This window comes from Stegostoma tigrinum, chromosome 8 (assembly GCF_030684315.1).
Source record: "Stegostoma tigrinum isolate sSteTig4 chromosome 8, sSteTig4.hap1, whole genome shotgun sequence".
Lineage (NCBI taxonomy): Eukaryota > Metazoa > Chordata > Chondrichthyes > Orectolobiformes > Stegostomatidae > Stegostoma > Stegostoma tigrinum.
Window position 1 is genome coordinate 80761707 of NC_081361.1, and position 19868 is coordinate 80781574.

The 19868-nt window shown below is 42.3% G+C and overlaps 1 protein-coding gene and 1 long non-coding RNA gene across 12 annotated transcripts in view; one reads left to right on the forward strand and one right to left on the reverse strand.

Moving 5' to 3' along the window:
* Positions 1-19868, reverse strand: part of LOC125456039 (paralemmin-2-like) — a 114767-nt gene that overhangs the window by 30285 nt on the left and 64614 nt on the right. For all 11 annotated transcript variants that reach the window (XM_059648038.1, XM_048538674.2, XM_048538678.2 and 8 more), the window contains one exon: positions 15924-16054. In XM_059648038.1, coding sequence (XP_059504021.1) covers positions 15924-16054 — 131 coding nt within the window. The remainder of the gene's footprint in view (positions 1-15923; positions 16055-19868) is intronic.
* LOC132209907 (uncharacterized) overlaps positions 1-19868 on the forward strand; it is a 60605-nt gene that overhangs the window by 10328 nt on the left and 30409 nt on the right. The window lies entirely within an intron of this gene.

Here is a 19868-nt window from a genome sequence, read left to right on the forward strand (position 1 = left end):
ATAGCGGTCAACTCACAAGCATACAATGAAAAATTCCTCAATTTTATATGTGAATATGGAGGAATTCCTTTATTTGATATAGACAACAATATTGTTGACAAAGGAAAAGGATTGTTTTCGGAAATAGCAATCAAAAGCATAGTAAGAGTATTCTTTTGAAATAGAACATAGAACATAGAACATAGAACAGTACAGCACAGAACAGGCCCTTCAGCCCACAATGTTGTGCCGACCATTGATCCTCATGGATGCACCCTCAAATTTCTGTGACCATATGCATGTCCAGCAGTCTCTTAAATGACCCCAATGACCTTGCTTCCACAACTGCTGCTGGCAACGCATTCCATGCTCTCACAACTCTCTGCGTAAAGAACCTGCCTCTGACATCCCCTCTATACTTTCCACCAACCAGCTTAAAACTATGACCCCTCGTGCTAGCCATTTCTGCCCTGGGAAATAGTCTCTGGCTATCGACTCTATCTATGCCTCTCATTATCTTGTATACCTCAATTAGGTCCCCTCTCCTCCTCCTTTTCTCCAATGAAAAGAGACCGAGCTCAGTCAACCTCTCTTCATAAGATAAGCCCTCCAGTCCAGGCAGCATCCTGGTAAACCTCCTCTGAACCCTCTCCAAAGCATCCACATCTTTCCTATAATAGGGCGCCCAGAACTGGACGCAGTATTCCAAGTGCGGTCTAACCAAAGTTTTATAGAGCTGCAACAAGATCTCACGACTCTTAAACTCAATCCCCCTGTTAATGAAAGCCAAAACACCATATGCTTTCTTAACAACCCTGTCCACTTGGGTGGCCATTTTAAGGGATCTATGTATCTGCACACCAAGATCCCTCTGTTCCTCCACGCTGCCAAGAATCCTATCCTTAATCCTGTACTCAGCTTTCAAATTCGACCTTCCAAAATGCATCACCTCGCATTTATCCAGGTTGAACTCCATCTGCCACCTCTCAGCCCATCTCTGCATCCTGTCAATGTCCCGCTGCAGCCTACAACAGCCCTCTACACTGTCAACGACACCTCCGACCTTTGTGTCGTCTGCAAACTTGCTGACCCATCCTTCAATTCCCTCGTCCAAGTCATTAATAAAAATTACAAACAGTAGAGGCCCAAGGACAGAGCCCTGTGGAACCCCACTCACCACTGACTTCCAGGCAGAATATTTTCCTTCTACTACCACTCGCTGTCTTCTGTTGGCCAGCCAATTCTGTATCCAAGCAGCTAAGTTCCCCTGTATCCCATTCCTCCTGACCTTCTGAATGAGCCTTCCATGGGGAACCTTATCAAATGCCTTACTGAAGTCCATATACATTCGTACATTTGTTAGAAAATGGACCTTCCTGTCATCGTGGAAATATTATTTATTCAGATATAATGACTGACAAAAACCCTCCACAGTTTAGGTTCCTGACATTGACAACACAACTTCATACTTTTCAGTACAATGTTTTCCTGATATACTTGTCTTGCACTACGGTTGGAATGTGAATGTAAACTTTAATTTGATCTGTAAAATTAAAATTTATTTTCTTCTGAATGAAGTCCTTGATAAAGATTGAGCAGTTTGGACCTACACTGATTAGAGTTTAACAGAATTCGAGGTAATGTTATATGAACATACAGACCTCGATCTTCCAGGCCCTAGATGGTTATTGGTGGGGACTTGAGTATTAAGATAAGGGAAGTAAATGATAAGGGGTTAGGGTGGTTCTGTAGCTCATCTTCACGGGGACATTTAGTCTCCAACAATCTTGGGCCTGGAAGATCAGGAGATGAGTTGTTCGCCACAGAATATCTGCCCTCGTATATGTGGATTGTGCAGTTCAGTTTCTGGTGTTTGGTAGGCCCCTCTGTGTTAATCATTAATAATGCCATTGAACATCAAGGAGTGATTAATTAGGTTCTCTCTAATTGGAGATAGTAATCACCTGGCACTTGTGTGGTTAAGAATCTAGAACATAGACAATACAGCACATGAACAGACCCTTCTGTCCATCATGAAGGGTCACTCACCCCAAACATTAAATCTGATTTCTCTCCACAGATGCTGCCGGACTTGCTGAGCTCTTCCAGCAATTTCTGTTTATGTTTCTGATTTAAAGCATCTGAAGTTCTTTCTGTTTTTATTTCCTTCAGTCCACCAAGTCTGTGCTGACTATGATTCTAAACTAATCACATCTGATTGCATATGGCCCATATCCCTCTACTCTGCCTATTGATGTGTCAATCTAAATGCCTCTTAAACGTATGCTATCATAATTGCTTCTGGCCTTGCAATGTATTCCATGCAACTATTACCCTCTGTATAAAAAGCTATGCTTGCATTTCTCTTTTAAACTTGTCCCCTGTCACCTTAAACCTATGCCTCCTACTATGTGACATTTCCAGCCTGGGAAAGAGACTGACTCTCCACCCTAACCATGGCTCTCATGATTTCATATCCTTCCAACAGGTCGCCCTCTCAGCATCCAATATTCTACTGAAAACAATTAAAGTTTGTCCAACCTTTCCTTATAGCTAATACATTCCAATCCAGGCAACATCCTGGTAAACCTCTTTTGCACACTCCCAAAGCCAGCGCGTCTGTCTTCTTGTGTGATGACCAAAACTGTGCACAGTATTCCGAGTGTGGCTTGACCAATGTCTTGTGCAGCTGCAATATGACTTGCTAACTTTCAATGGCCTGACCAATCAAGGTAAGCATGTCATATGTCTTCTCCACCACCTTATCCACTTGTGTTGCCACTTTTAGGGAGCTATGGACGTGGACCTCAAGATCCCTTTGTAAATCAATCCTCCTAAGGACCTGGCCATTTACTGTATACTTTCCTCTGACATTTGACCTCCCAAAATGTGCTACCTCATACTTACCCAGATTAAACTACATCTGCCATTTCTCTGCCCACCTTTCCAACTAATTTATGTCCAACTGTATACTTTGACAACCTTCCTCACTATCTAAAACTCTACCAATTTTCATGTCATCTGCAAACTTACTAATCAGACCACCTACATTTTCATCCACATTGTTTAAAAAATATGCAAATAACAGAGGTCCCAGCACTGATCCTTACAGAACACGACTGGTCACAGATCTCTAATCTGAAAAAAAAACCTTCCACAATTAAAAACATGAAATAACTGCAGATGCTGGAAATCAGAAACAAAAACAGAAATTGTTGGAAAACCTCAGGAAGTCTGGCAGCATCCGTGGAGAGAAAACAGAGTTAACCTTTTGGGTCCAGTGACCCTTCTTCAGAACTGATGGGAGCTTGGAAAGGTCCGTATTTATGCAGAAGATGTGGTGGAGGAGGGGAGTGGAGAAGAGTAATCAATGGGTAGAGACAGAACCCAAAGAGAGAGAAGAACAGTTGGACAAATAAAGGAACTGGTAAAGGTCATATGGGGAATGAATAGCTGCTGAAGGTGACTTTGGTTTGTGATAGCAGCCCATGTGATGTAAAGGCCTGGTGTGTGGGGTTTGGGTTAAGAATATGACAGAGAATGGAACACTGTAGCAAGCCTGACACTGATGTTGACCAGGGAGCACAGTGGTGTGTTGAAGTGGCGGGTGACTGGAAGCTAAGGGTCTTCTCTTTTGCAGACAGAACTTAGGTATTCTGCAAAGTGGTCACCCAGTCTGTGCTTTGTTTCCCCAATGTAGAGGAGATTGCATTGTGAGCAGTGAATGTGGTAGACTGGATTGAGTGAAGTGCAGGTAAAAACACTGCTTCCCCTGGAAGGTGTGTTGGGGCCTTGGATGGTAAAGAGAGAGCAAGGAACTGGGCAGGTGTTACATCTTTTGTGGTGACAGGGGAAGGTGCCATGGGCTGTTAGGGAGGTGTTGGGAGTGAAGGAGGAGTGGACCAGGGTATCCCGGAAAAAATGGTCTCTGTGGAAGACAGACATGGAAGGGGATGGGAATATGTGTCTGGTTGTTCGGGATAGTGGAAATTTTCTATGAACAAAGCAATTTTATATCCAAATTGCCAAATTATCAGAGATTGCATATGATTTAATCTCTGGACAAGCCTACCATGACTGACCATGTTAACATGCTATAGTAAAGTCTGTATTGACAACATCCACTACCCTCATCAATCATCTTCATCACTTCCTCACAAACTCCATAGTCCCTCTTTAATGGAATTATAGGTGTGTGTTCAGCACATGGACTGTGATAATTCAGGTAGAGCATCTTTCAAAGGGCAAATAGAGATGAGTAATCAATGCTGGCCCAGCCAGAAATGCCCGCATCTGATGACTGATTGAATAAAATATACTAGGCAGTGATGCAGACAAATTTTCATTTTAAAATATTGCACAGGCCTAATAATTGGACAATAGGTTTTGCAATACAGTAGTTACATATTCAAATCCCAGGAGGGCAAGTTGTTAAACAGAATTGAATAATCCAGGTAATTTTGAAGTCTAGCACTGGTAAGCAATCTTGAAATCTGCTGGACTGTGGCAAGCACCCAACCGTTCACTAATGCCTTCCATGGAAGTAATCCTGGCATCCCCTACAAAGTCTGCTATATACTAATTTCACATTATGGGCTCATTGTGGACTTTAACGGTGAAAATGGATAAGACAGCAGCTGGAAATAACAGGCAGGAGAAAGTTAAAATCACCTGCAAATTCAATATAATTTATTTTACATTATTGCATAAAATCTTACCCTTGCATCATAAGGTTTCATGATTGCACAACATTCAGCTCAAGTCTTAACTCCTCAGGCACTGAAGCAGTTTACATCCATATAGAGAAACAGATAGTAAGAACTGCCAATGCTAGAGTCTGAGATAACACAGTGGAGAGCTGGATGAATGCAGCAGTCCAGGCAGCATCAGAGGAGTAGGAAAGCTGATGTTTCAGGTCGGGACCCTTCTTCAGAAAAAGACAACATTCATAAGGTGGTAAGTAGCATTCTTTAGGCACAGTTGAGGTTCTTTTGCCACAGGTGAGAAGATTGGAGAATAGCTAACGTTGTCCCTTTGTTCAAGAAGAGTAACAGGGGTAATACAGGACATTATAGGCTGGTGAGCCTTACCTTAATGATAGGGAAATTATTGGAGAAGATTCTTAGGGACAGGATTTATTTGCAATTGAAGAAGAATGGACTTATTAAGAATTGTCAACATTTCTTTATGCAGGATTAGCCTTGTCTCAGAAACTTGATTGCATTTGTGTGGAACTATGAAGGTGGCTAATGTGGTTAGGGCAGTGACTGTTGTCTATATGACATTACTAAAGTATTTTGACTAGGTATGTCATGGTAGGCTGGTCCAGAAGATAAAACAATATGCAATTCATGATAAGTTGGCAGGTTGGATACAAAATTGACTTATTCGTAGAAGATAGAGGGTAGTTGTCAAGGGGTAATTAGCCACCAGTTCCAACAGAATTACTACCATTATGGCGGAGTTCTGGGATTTTGACCATGTGGCATTAAAGGAACAGTGATATATTTCAAAGGCAGGATGCTGAGTGCTTGGAGGGGAACTTGCAGGTGATAGTGTTCCCATGTTTTGCTGCTCTTGTTCTCCTAGATGGTAGAAGTTGTGGACTTGGAAGATTCTGTCTAAGATACCTTGGCGAATTCCTGCTATACATCTTTTGATGGTACACACTGCTGCTGCTGTGTTCATGGTGGAGGAAGTGAATGTTTGTAGATGTGATGCTAATTAAGCAGCTGCTTTGTCATGGATGGTGTCACGCTTCTTGCGTGTTGTTGAAGAAATGCTAATACAGGCAAGTGGGGAGTATTCAAACATAGAGATATCAAGATGTAGAGCTGGATGGACACAGCAGGCCAAGCAGCATCAGAGGAGCAGGAAAACTGACATTTCGGGTCTAGACCCTACTTCAGAAATTTCTGAAGAAGGGTCTAGACCTGAAATGTCAGCTTCCTTGCTCCTCTGATGCTGCTTGGCCTGCTGTATTCATCCAGCTCTACATCATGTTATCTCAGATTCTCCAGCTACTTCTTCCTAGTATCTCAGTATTCAAACATACTTCGAATTTGCACTTTGTTGACGGTGTACAAGTTTTAGGAAGTCAGGAAGTGAGTTACTCACTGCAGGATTTCTCACTACTGACTTGCTCTGGAAGCTATAGTATTTATTTGGCTACTCCAGATCAGTTTCTGATAAGGTGTAATGGGAAGTTGATAATGGAGAGTTCAGTGATGGCAATGCCATTGAATGGTGAGAGGTGATGGTTAGATTCTGACTTGTTGGGTGGTGGTCATTGCCGAGCATTTGTGAGGCATGAATGTTACTTGCCACTTTTCAACCCATGACTGGATAATGTCCAGGTTTTGCTATGTCTGGACATGGACAGCAGCAATATTTAAGGAGTCACGAATGGTGACAATGTTGTGCAATTATTGTTGAATATCCTCACTTCTAATTGCATGAGGGTAGGTCATTGATGAAGCATTGAAGATGATTTGGCTGAAGATACCACCCTGGGTACCACCTGCAGAGATGACGGACTTCTAACAATCAGAATAATCTGGCTAGCCTAATTCAGCTTTTGGTCAGTTAAAACACCCAAACCATCGACACTGGCTGAGCTAGTGACTGAACTAGTGAACTTCCTAGGTGCATCAAATGTTACAAAGATGGTTGCGAGTGCATCGAGCACAGAAAGGAATGAAACTAGCTCCTTGGTAGTTTATATAGTCAGTCTGGAATAATGTACACATTTTAAGTGAATATTAAGTCAAATATATTTAGTCAATAATTGGATTATTGTTTAAGTGCAGTTACTACATTTGGATGACAGCTCTATAGAACATATAAAGCTCACTAGTGACCCATAGTGGCAGCAAGATGATCTGTGTCATTGTTGTTCTGTTACTCAGTGGAGGAACATATATTGTATACTTCATAGTTCCTTTCCCAATCTGATCATTGCACATCTAAGATTTGCAATGAAATTCCACCAGCAGTCACAAATGTTTCTAATATTACCACACTTCAGGAAAGCATTAAACAGGGTACAAAAATGATATAAAAACTGAAAGAACTGCGGATGCTTTAAATCGGGAACAAAAGCAGAAGTTCCTGGAAAAACTCAGCAGGTCTGGCTGCATCTGTGAAGAAAAAATCAGAGTTTACATTGTGAGTCCAGTGACCCTTCCTCAGAACCTGAAATGTTAACTCTGATTTTTTCTTCACAGATGCTACCAGGCCTGCTGAGCTTTTCTAGCAACTTCTGTTTTTGTACAAAAATGATATACCAGAATGGTTCCAAACGTGAGGAGCTTCAATTATGTGGATATAAAGGAGAGGCTGAAGGTTGTTCTGCTTAGAGAGAGGTCAAAAGGAAATTTTCAGGAAGGGTTTTAAATATTGAAGGATGTGAAAGATAAGAAAATCTGTTTTCCATTGGGTTGTGAAGCAGAAGAAATGGATTCAAGGTGAATAAAATAGAAGTGAAATAAAGAGTTCTTTGCAAAATGTACTGCAGCTTTCAGAAACGGATGATTATTCAAAGAGCAAACAAAAACTTCAGGCTGCAGGGGAAGCGTAGGGAAGTGGGACTGTGAGCTGCTCTTGTGGAAAACCTACATACACCTAAACAATGAAACAGAAGAATTACAGTGCTGAAGGAGGCTATGATTTTGTTGTGGATAAAAATTAAAATAAGTCATTGAGTCTACCTGAACTTATCCTTTCAAAGTACCATAAAATTATTCTTATTGATGCATTTAATTGACTCTTGAATTGTTTGCATCACTTTTGAATTTATTCATGGGTTTGGTATTTGAGGCAAGGCCAGAATTTACTGTTCACCCCAAACTATCCTTAAGAAAAATGCTGTTAGAGGTCTACATTTCTATAAATATCTCCATTGTTGATCTCCTCTCAAAATTAAAGAGCTTCAATTTCTCTGAAATGAGAGATAAGCCAGTGGGAGCACTTCCATCAGCACCACCTCAATGACGTGAATAATTCTCTGACTTGATGTTAATCAAAATACTACAGAATATTTAATTTGCTAACTTCGTAGTGATCTGAACAGTTCAGCAAAGATTCGTTTGAATAATATCAGAGGGTTTGTGGATTAGATGATGAGGAGTGGTTACATAAATTGGGCTTCTATTTGCTGCAGTTCAGAACATTGTAGGCTGATTTGATTGACAATATTTGGCATTTTAAAGTGAATTGATAAGGTAGATAAAGAGAATTTTTCTTGCTATTCTGTTAGTCTAGGATGAAAGGATTGTTTTCTAAATGGGAAACCATGTCTTGCAAATGTATGAGATTTATCTAAGAGTGTAGTGAACAAGAGTAGATAAAAGATAACCATTAATGCAGTATATCGAGAATTTTGGGTAGCATTCAGTAAATTCCCAAGGTTAGGACTCTCAGAACTGGGGATAGTATTACTAATATTAGTGAGAATAAAGAATAAGTGGGTCATTTTTGGAATGACTGGACAAAGCTGGTGGAGTGCTTCTAGGATCAGTATGTGTTCCAACTATTTATGATCTATTTCAATGACTTAGGTGAATCTGAATGCAATATATTCAAGGTTGTCAATGGCACAGTGCTAGGTGAGAATTTAAATTATGAGGTAGATGTAAAGGGGCTGACAAGGGGTATGGACCAGATTTGCAAAGAAGGTGGCTGAAGTAATATTAAACACAAAACATCCCACTTCATTAGCAAGAAATGGAAAAGTGTTTTTTTCTAAAAGACAAAGAAATATATGAATGCAGAGAGATTTGAGTGTCCTGAATAAATTACAGAAAACTGCCATATATGCCCAGCAGGCAACTGAGAAGGCGAATTATATTAGCTATAATTACTGGGAGTTGGGGTTAGGCTAGGAAGGTGTTCTCTAACCACCGAATCACCATGCCCCTCAATAGGTGGATGTGGAGAAATTGTTTCCATTTGTGAGCAAGTCCAGATCAAAGGGACACACCTGTAAATGGTCACGAATAGATTAAATAGAGTTTGTAGAGAATTCTGTGAAAGACTGGTGGTGATGGCTCTCACTCCTATCGTCAAATAATTGAAGCAGATAGCATTAAAAGGAAACTTTAAAAGAAAACTTGATGTATACATGAGGTAAATGAGAAAAGAGACAATGGAATCAGCTGAGGTAGATATTTAATTAGCTGCTGAAAACCAGTTCAGCCAAATCACCAGACATAGAGTCATTGAGATCTGCAGAACTGGAAAGGGGCTTTTGGTCCATTGTGTCCACAAAAGTCAAAAACAATCACCAAGCTATGCTATTCCCATTTTCCAGCAACTAGCCCATAGACTTGCATGTCTTGGTATCGCAAGTGCACATCTAGATATTTCTTAAATGTTATCATGGTTTTTGCCTCTACCACCCTAATGGGTAGTGACCTTCAGATTCCCACCACCTTGTGGGTGAAAAGGTTTTTCCTCACATTCCCTCTAAACCTGCGGCCCTTTACCTTCAATCTATGCTCCCGGTCATTGATCCTTCTGTTATAGGGAAAAGTCTCTTCCTGAAAACCCTACCTATGCCCTCCATAATTTTATTGGATGCTCCGTAATGCTGAAAAATCAATTCCGTCATTATCATCAATATACAGAGTAATCAGTGAGCAGCAATCTGCTTTTCTGATCAAGTTCAAATAAATGGAGCAACAAACAAAGAATTTTAATTGAACCAAAGCCAATGAACATTCCCCTCATACAGCCTCAGCTGTTTTTGCACGCTGACTTCCATGCTGCTTGCAGAGAACTCTGTCTGAGACTCCTGAAAGTGCACCTTGTATTTTTGTAGCCCCATACTATGAATAACCAGTCAATGTGTTGTGGAAATAGAATCTAATAACTTTGCACATTGTGGGGTGACTTTAGCTTCCTCTCTTGGCTGAAACCAGGCAGTACAAGAATTCAAATCAAGTTTGTGCACCCCACAGCTCTCTCTCTTTAAAGATGAGTGGGAGAGAAGTTCCACAGACTTAGGTGTGAGGTGAGCATATTTAATCATGTTATTTTATGGATAAGATTATAAAACATGTTTCCTTTAACTATCAGCCACTCTGTGTCTACTGAATCAGAACTGGACATCCTCAGAGGCTAAGTTTGAAAAAAAAGGTCTGAGGTGAGGAGCTAGATGCCACTAAGAGAGGTCACTAATACAAACTGCTTTACCTTGAACCCTTGGCTCCCCTGCCCTGACCAGTGATGCTGATTAATGAACCTTCAGTGAAAAGAAAATAAATCAGTAAATTCATTCATTGTTACTCCCCTCGTACCATAGCCGGATCAAACAGTTTATTCCACAGATTCTTCACTTTCTTCTCCTCTGTTCACTATTGCTACAATTTTCAAATTATTTTTGTAGTCTAAGATACTCTCCTTTTCACTTTGTTTGAGTCTGTTTTCATTCTATTTTCTGCAGATTGTCTAATTCTTTTTCTCTCTGTTTTCGCTATCTCTCCCTAGTACCTAGTGAATCGGTTTAGCTCAGTTGGCTGCATGGTTGGTTTGCATAGCAGTGTGATACCAACAGCGTGGGATCAATCCCCATACCAGCTGAGACCACTACAAAGGACTCTCCCCTCACCTGGGTGTGGCCCTCAGCCAACTCTTACCATCAGTTGTCTCTCTCTAATGAGAAGGCAGCCCTATGGTCTGGTAAGACTGTGGTGACTTGAGCACTCAGTCCTGGCATAGCCCAAAACATAAAAGGATCTTAGATTTCTTTTGTAACCCTTTGTGATAGCATGGATTTATGAAGGGGAAATCATGCTTGAAAAATCTGTTAGAATTCTATGAAGATACAACTAGTAGAGTTGACAAGGGGACGCCAGTCGATGTAGTATATTTGGACTTTCAGAAAGCATTTGACAAAGTCCCACATTAGAGATTAGTGTGCGAGATTAAAGTGCTTGGGATCTGGGAAGTGTATTGACATGGATAGGAAACTGGTTGGTCCTTGAGCTGAAGGTAAGCATGAGGTGCAACAGGTGGTGAAGAAGGCAAATGGTATGTTGGCCTTCATTGTGAGAGGTTTCGGGTACAGGAGAGCAGATGTGTTGTTGCAGTTATACAGGGCCTTGGTGAGGCCACACCTAGAATACTGCGTGCAGTTTTGGAATCCTTTCTGAGGAACAATGCTCTTGCTCTCAAGGGAGCACAGTGAAGCTTTACCAGGCTGATTCTGGGGATGGTGGGACTGACGTATGAGGAGAGGGTTGACTAGGTTGGGATTGTTTTTGCTAGAGTTCAGACAAATGAATGGGGATCTCATGAGACTTATAAAATTCAAACAAGACTACACCGGGTAGATGCAGGGAGGATGTTCTCTTTGATGGGTGTGTTCAGAACCAGGGGTCACAGTCTGAGGGGTTCAAGGTAGACAATTTAGGACAGAGATGAGGAGACATTTCTTCACCCAAAGAGTGGTGTCCTGTGGAAGTCATTACCACAGGAAGTGGTTGATGCCAAATCATTGAATGCATTCAAGAGGAGACTAGATATAGCACTCTGGGCAAATGGGATCAAAGGTTATGGGGAAAAAGCAGGATTAGGCTATTGATTTGGACGATCAGCCATGATTATGGAGAAAGGCAGAGCAGCCTTGAAGGGCTGAATGGCCTCCCTCTGCTCCTATCTTCTATGTTTCTATCTAAAAGCAAATTATGGTACATAAAATGTCTCGCCTTTGATCAAAGGGGCAAGATTTCCTGACAGGAGCTCTTCTGTATCTTTTCGAAAGAAAAATTGCAAATAGGACAAATGGTATTTAGTATGTATTGGGAATGAGACACTTGAAAATGTGACTGTGTGCATAACAAGAACAAAAAGTACCACAGATGCTGTAAATCAAACATAAATAGAAATCGCTGTAAAAGCTCAGCAGGTCTGGCAGCATCTGTAGGCAGAAATCAGAGTTAACATTTCAGATTAAATGACTCTTACTCAGAACTAGTTAATTCAACCCAAAACATTAATTCTGATTACTCAGAACTAGTTAATTCAACCCAAAACATTAATTCTGATTCTTCTCCACAGATGCTGCCAGACCTGCTGAGCTTTTACAGCAATTTCTATTTTTGTAAAATGAACATACTTCTAAACTCACATTGGGTTTTGTTCACCCATTATAAGCATTTAAGTGTAATGGATCTTTCAATGAGACTACTATTCCACTGTCCTTGGGTAATCGCTTTAATTACTTGCTCTCTCTCATACCCTTGACAAGGAGTTTAAATATAGACGTAACATATAGACGTTGACATATCTTCCACATCAATCATTTAAAACTGAACATGGACTGTTCTTAAAAATGTAACAAAATAAAAGGACAGAAGGAACTTTCATTTCCACACAGTGCCAGTTGTTTGAAGCACTTATACTGTCTTCAGTTGTGTTTCTTATATTTGACATTATGAAATTTCAACTTTCAAAAATGTTTTCCAAGCACCACAGGCTAAATTTATCCATAGAATAACCAAAATATCACACTGATCTTTTACTCATCTCTCAAAGAGACTTCATTCATTTTTTTTTATTCAGCTCCGAGGATAACTTTGATAATTGTTAGGGACCCAATGATGCCATTCTATATTAATAGAAATGTTATGACTCAATGTTGCTGTAATAGCAAGCTCAAGTAACTTTCCTTTAAGCTTTCTGTATCTGAACTATAAAAGAATTCAAAAAATTGACTGCAGCAGCTGTGTTTGAATAATCCCTGCTTCCTTTAAACATGTACAGACAAATGAAATAACATAAGACACTGGAAACTTCCAGGCATTGTGAGGGTCACATTTCCAGCTAAGTGGCATGTCTTCTGATTGGGAGAGATAATGCAAGTGCAAGATGCCAGACAACAGTTGTTTAAATAGATCAGCAGCCAGGATTTGGAGGTAGTAATAATGGTGAAGCTTGTAAGGTTTAGCCTTGTGATGATGACAACTACTGCCATGTCTCCACTTCTGCAATTAGATATAGAGATCTAGGAAAGGTCCACCCTACTCCACACATAGCTCATTTCAGTGGGCAGTTAAGAGTCAATTGCTGTGAGAATGAAATCATATGTTGGTCAGTTCAGGTCTACAGGATGATATAAGTGAACCAAACGGGGGTTTTTAAATAACTGTTGACAAATGTTTTATAGTTGCCACGAAACTATTTTTTTTAAAGTTCAGATTTTTTTTATTGAATTCTAATTTCACCACTTGCTGGGGTGGGATTTGAACTTGCATCTCAAGATTATCAGTCTCGGATTCTGAACTACTAATCCAGTGATATTATCAGATATATCACTAAGGCCAGACGCCAACTCTCCGACAGGTGCAGTTGTAGTATGGCGCACTGACCTCTACATCGCTGAGGCCAGACGCCAACTCTCCGACACCTCCTCCTACTGTTCCCGGATCATGACCCCACCCCTGAGCACCAAACCATCATCTCCTAAACCATCCACAACCTCATCGCCTTAGGTGACCTCCCACCCACAGCCTCCAACCTCATTGTTCCCCAACCCCGCACCGCCCACTTCCATCTCCTTCCCAAAATGCACAAACCTGCCTGCCCTGGTCAAATAATTATCTCCGCCTGCTCCTGCCCCACCAAACTCATCTCCACCTATCTGGACTCAATTTTCTCCCCCTTGGTCCAGGAACTCCCTACCTACATCTGTGACACCACCCACACCCTCCACCTCCTCCAGAACTTCCAATTCCCCGGTCCCCAACACCTCATTTTCTCTATGGACATCCAGTCCCGATACACCTGCGTTCCCCATGCAGATGGCCTAAAGACCCTCCACTTCTTCCTGTCCCGCAGGCCTGACCAGTCCCCCCCCACTGACACCCTCATCCGCCTTGCTAAACTTGTGCTCACCCTCAACAACTTCTCTTTTGATTCCTCCCACTTCCTACAGACAAAGGGGGTGGCCATGGGTACCCACATGGGCCCAAGCTATGTCTGACTCTTTGTGGGATACGTGGAACAGTCCCTCTTCCGCACCTACACTGGTCCCAATCACCACCTCTTCCTCCATTACATTGATGACTGTATCAGCGCTGCCTCATGCTCCCACGAAGAGCTCAAACAGTTCATCCACTTCACCAACACCTTCCACCCCAATCTCAAGTTCACCTGGACTATCTCTAGCACATCCCTCACCTTCCTGGACCTCTCTGTGTCCAGCTCAGGCAACCAGCTTGTAACTGATGTCCATTTCAAGCCCACCGACTCCCACAGCTACCTAGAATACACCTCCTCCCACCCAACCTCCTGCAAAAATGCCATTCCCTATTCCCCATTCCTTTGCCTCCGCCGCACCTGCTCCCAGGATAAGGCATTCCACTCTCATACATCTCAGATGTCCTCGTTTTTCAAGGACTGCAACTTCCCCACCCCTGCAGTGATTGAGAACGCTCTCAACCGTGTCACCCGCATTTCCCGCAACTCATCCCTCACACTCCAACCCCGCAATAACCACCAAAAGAGAATCCCTCTTGTCCTCACATACCACCCCACCAACCATTGGATCCATCGCATCATCTTCCGACACTTCTGCCATCTACAATCCGACCCCACCACCAAAGATATTTTTCCATCCCCACCCTTGTCTGTTTTCCGGAGGGACTACTCTCTCCCTGACTCCCTTGTCCGCTCCACACTCCCCTCCAACCCTGCCACACCTGACACTTTTCACTGCAACTGCAGGAAGAGCTACACCTCCTCCTATACCTCCTCCCTCACCCCCATCCCAGGCCCCAAGAAGACTTTCCACATCAAGCAGATGTTCACCTGCACATCTGCTAACGTGGTATACTGCATCCGCTGTACCCACTGTGGCCTCTTCTACATCGGGGAAACCAAGCGGAGGCCTGGGGACCACTTTGCAGAGCACCTCCGCTCGGTTTGCAATAAACAGCTGCACCTTCCAGTCGCGAACCATTTCAACTCCCCCTCCCATTCCTCAGACATGTCCATCATGGGCCTCCTGCAGTGCCATAATGATGTCACCCGAAGGTTGCAGGAACAGCAACTCGTATTCCGCATGGGAACCCTGCAGCCCAATAGTATCAATGTGGATTTCACAAGCTTCAGAATCTCCCCTTCCCCCTACTGCATCCCAAAACCAGCCCAGCTTATCCCCGCCTCCCTAAACTGTTCTTCCTCTCACCTATCCCCTCCTCCCACCTCAAGCCGCACCCCCATTTCCTACCTACTAACCTCATCCCGCCACCTTGACCTGTCTGTCTTCCCCGGACTGACCTATCCCCTCCCCACCTCCCCACCTAGGCTCACCTCTACTGGCTCCATCCCCGCCTCTTTGACTTGTCTGTCTCCTCTTCACCTATCTTGTCCTCAATCCATCTTCGATCTGCCTCCCCCTCTCTCCCTATTTATTTCAGAACCCTCTCCCGCTCCCCCATTTCTGATAAAGGGTCTGGGCCTGAAACGTCAGCTTTTCTGCTTCGAAGATGCTGCTTGGCCTGCTGTGTTCATCCAGCTCTACATTTTGTTAAGAGTGATATTATTACTCTGCTTCTAGCCCCTAAACAATTATATTAGTCTAAGGCCTTCTTGAGAGTCTAGTTTTGTAGATATGAGAAACTATAGCAGAAGGTACATTAAATGAATGAGCTTAATATATATTTCATACAAAATGGAACGCACTGATCTTGGGATCAAAGGGTCTTGCTGAGTGCTAAACAACCTTCAAAAGTAATATTGCTAAAAATGGAAAAGTGGAGAGCAAAATTAATTGAGCTGTAAAACTGGTGATGTACCTATCCATCATGTTTTACAACAGGCAATTTTGATGAAAATTCTGTCCAGATTATGGCTTCATTTAGAATGTTCACTCCTTAACTGCAGACAATCCTCTGAAATAGTATTTCACTGACTGCAGTAGCACTACAATTTGGGTTTACCTGAGAATGTTTTGTTCCAATTTCTTTGACTGAAGTTGATCTTCTTGGTGCTGCTTCCTCATTTCCTCTTCTTCTTGAGGGTAGATGTTGGTCACTCCCTCCAAGAGCCATCTTTCTCGCAAACTCTTTGACTGTTTGAAACAGCACTACATTAGGAAATGTTTTCCATTAAGAGTACACATCATCACACCATCTGGTATTTTTTTTTATCAACTTCCTGCTTCATTGCAACAAGGACCTTATAGTGACGATTTGATTTGATTTATTGTTGTCATAAGTATTGATAACAGTGAAAAGTTTTGTTTTATGAGCAGTACAAGCAAGATCTTTCTTCTTTGCTGCTATTCCGGAGAATGAGGGGACTGTAACTTCTTGAACCTGTAACTTCTGTCAACCAAGACCTACAAAATCATGCGAGGTCTTTTATATGCCCGTCTGTATTCAGCTGGCTGTTAATTTTCTCCTAAAATATTGTTTCTAAAATTTTCCCTCCATTAAACTGATTACTGATTCTTCTCCCCTTTGCTGTTACATTTCAATCCACCTTAAATTACTGCGTTGAAAGTTTTCACTAAAGATTGTAAATATTTTAATTTTTGGTCATTTTGATCTCCACTATTGCATGAATCAAATATACAGTTATATAGCATGATTTTGTATTAATGACTGAAGTAAATAATGATAAACCTCACAATACACTCTTTTGTATTCAACTTTTTCTACCTGGGCAGTAAGTTAAGACTGGATCTTTTTCTAATTCTAGAGCTTTGTCAGTTTCCATACATTTTGGGGGTAGGGTGAATGGTCAGAATCCTACCCAAAGAAGTGAGCATGGAGATGGCGGTGGTAAAACAACAGTTCAACGTCATAGTGAGCCCTATATTTGTTAAGGTGTGGGCATAAGGGTATGAAGGAAGTCCTTTGCCGAGGATAGTACATTTAGGCTCAGAGAGGGGAAGATCAGGTGGTGTAGTGAAAACATGGCAAGGGCAGAGGTTAGGAGGAGTGACCTCAGGGCAACAAAAAGTGATGGTATCTGAGGGCTGGGAAGGGGTGGGTACTATACTGAAAACAACAAATGCTGGGGATCACAGCACATCAGACAGCATCCTCCACAGCTCCCCCTTCTACGAGGCATGAATCCAGTCTAGCTTGTAACATGAAAACCTTCACATGTTGGAAATGAAAACATAACCTACAAGATTGATAGAGTGATTATAGTGAAGAAGATGGTTGTCAATTACAGGAGAATATAGATGGGTTGATCAGATGAACAGAGCAGTGGCAGATGGTATTTTCCCTGGTGATGCACTTTGGAAGAAGAAACAAGATGAGGGAATATTTAATGAATGGCATGACAGTGAGTAGCTCAGAGCAACAGAGGGATCTTGAGTTAATTATTCACACATATCTAAAGTCAGCAAATCATGGGAGATCATGGGAGATCATGGGAGACCAGGGAATAGGATCGTGAAGAAGGCAATAGGACACTTGCTTTCATCGGTCGTGGCATAGAGTACAAGAGCAAGGAGATTATGTTGGAGTTGTACAGAGCATTGGTTAGGCCACAAGTGGAGTACTGTGTGCAGTTCTGGTCACCTCACTACAGGAAGAATGTGATAGCCCTAGATGGATTACAAAGAAACAAAGAAAACTACATCACAGGAACATGCCCTTCGGCCCTCCAAGCCTGCGACAATCAAGATCCTCTGTCTAACCTGTCATCTATTTTCTAACGGTTTGTGTCCATTTGCTCCCTGCCCATCCATGTACCTGTCCAAATATATCTTAAAAGACGCTAACGTGTCTGCATCTACCACCTCCGCTGGCAACGTGTTCCAGGCGCCCACCACGCTCTGTGTAAAGAATTTTCCACGCATATCTCCCTTAAACTTTCCTCCTCTCACTTTGAGCTCGTGACCCCTAGTAATTGAGGCCCCCACTCGGGGAAAAAGCTTCTTGCTATCCACCCTGTCTGTCTATACCCCTCATGATTTTGTAGACCTCAATCAGGTCCTCCCTCAATATCCGTCTTTCTAATGAAAATAATCCTAATCTATTCAACCTCTCTTCATAGCTAGCACCCTCCATACCAGGCAACATCCTGGTGAACCTCCTCTGCACCGTCTCCAAAGCATCCACATCCTTTTGGTAATGTGGCGACCAGAACTGTACACAGTACTCCAAATGTGGCTGAACCAAAGTCCTATATAACTGCAACATGACCTGCCAACTCTTGTACACAATATACCGTCCGATGAAGGAAAGCATGCCATATGCCTTCTTTACCACCCTATTGACCTGCGTTGTCATCTTCAGGGAACAGTGGACCTGAACACCCAGATCTCTCTGTTTATCAATTTTCTCTCAGACTTTTCCATTTACTGTATAGTTCACCCTTGAATTTGATCTTCCAAAATGCATCACCTTGCGTTTGCCCGGATTGAACTCCATCTGCCATTTATCTGCCCAACTCTCCAGTCTATCTATATTCTGCTGTAATTTCTGACAGTCCCCTTCACCATCAGCCACTCCACCAATCTTAGTGTCATCAGCAAACTTGCTGATCAGACCACCTACACCTTCCTCCAGATCATTCACATATATCACAAACAACAGTGGTCCCAGCACAGATCCCTGTGGAACACCACTGGTTACAGGTCTCCAATTTGAGAAACTCCCTTCGACTACTACTCTCTGTCTCCTGTTGCCCAGCCAGTATTTTATCCATCTAGCTCGCACACCCTGGACCCCATGTGACTTCACTTTCTCCATCAGCCTGCCATGGGGAACCTTATCAAATGCCTTTCTGAAGGTCATGTATATGACATCTACAGCCTTTCCCTCATCAATCAACATTGTCACGTCCTCAAAGAATTCTATTAAATTGATAAGACATGACCTTCCCTGTACAAAACCATGTTGCCTATCACTGATAAGCCCTCCTTCAGTGCGGCTGTGATATCGTCTTTGACCATTACTGCAACTCCTCCACCCCTTTTACCTCCCTCTCTATCCCGCCTGAAGCATCGATATCCTGGGACAACTAGTTGCCAGTCATGCCCTTCCCTCAACCAAGTCTCAGTAATAGCAATAACATCATACCTCCAGGTACCGAACAAAGCCCTAAGCTCATCTGCCTTGTCTACTACACTTCTCGCATTAAACAAATGCACCTCAGACCACCTGTCCCTTTGTGTTCATCATCTGCTCCCGACTACTATTCCCTTTAGTCACACTGACTCCATTATCTAGTTCCCTACAGGCTTTCATTCCTACCTCTTTTCTGTCCAATATTTGGTTCCCATCCCCCTGCCACATTAGTTTAAACCCTCCCCCACAGCGGAGGAGATTTGCCAGGATGTTGCCTATGATGGAGAAATTGAGCGATAAGGAGAGACTCGATAGGCTTTGATTGTTTCTTTTATAACAGAAAAGACTGAGTGTTGACATGATTGAGGATTATAACATTATGAAGGTGGACAGAGTGAAGAGAGAGCAGCTATTCCCCTTGGTTGATGGGTCACTCGAAAGAGGGCATAATTTTAAGGTAAAGGGCAGGAAGATTCAAAGGGGATTTGGGGAAAAATGTTTTCACTCAGCGAATGGTGGGAATCCAGAATGCATTGCTTGGGAAGGTAGTGAAGGCCGGAAGCCTTACAACGTTTTAAAAAATATCTGGGTGAGTTCTTCAAACATCATAACATTCAAGGATATGGGACAAGTGCAGGAAATTTGGATTAGTCATTCCTTCAGTGGTAGTTATGTCCATGCAGACTTGATGGGCCGAATGGTCTTTTCTGCATTGCATAAATCTATGACTCTACGAATCTATTTTGAAGCTTGAAAAACAACAAAACTGCAGAACACAGCATGTGCAGCCAAACTGCATTGGACAGAAGAGATGGATTCTTGACTGCAGCACTAAAAGAGGCTGTGGAAGTT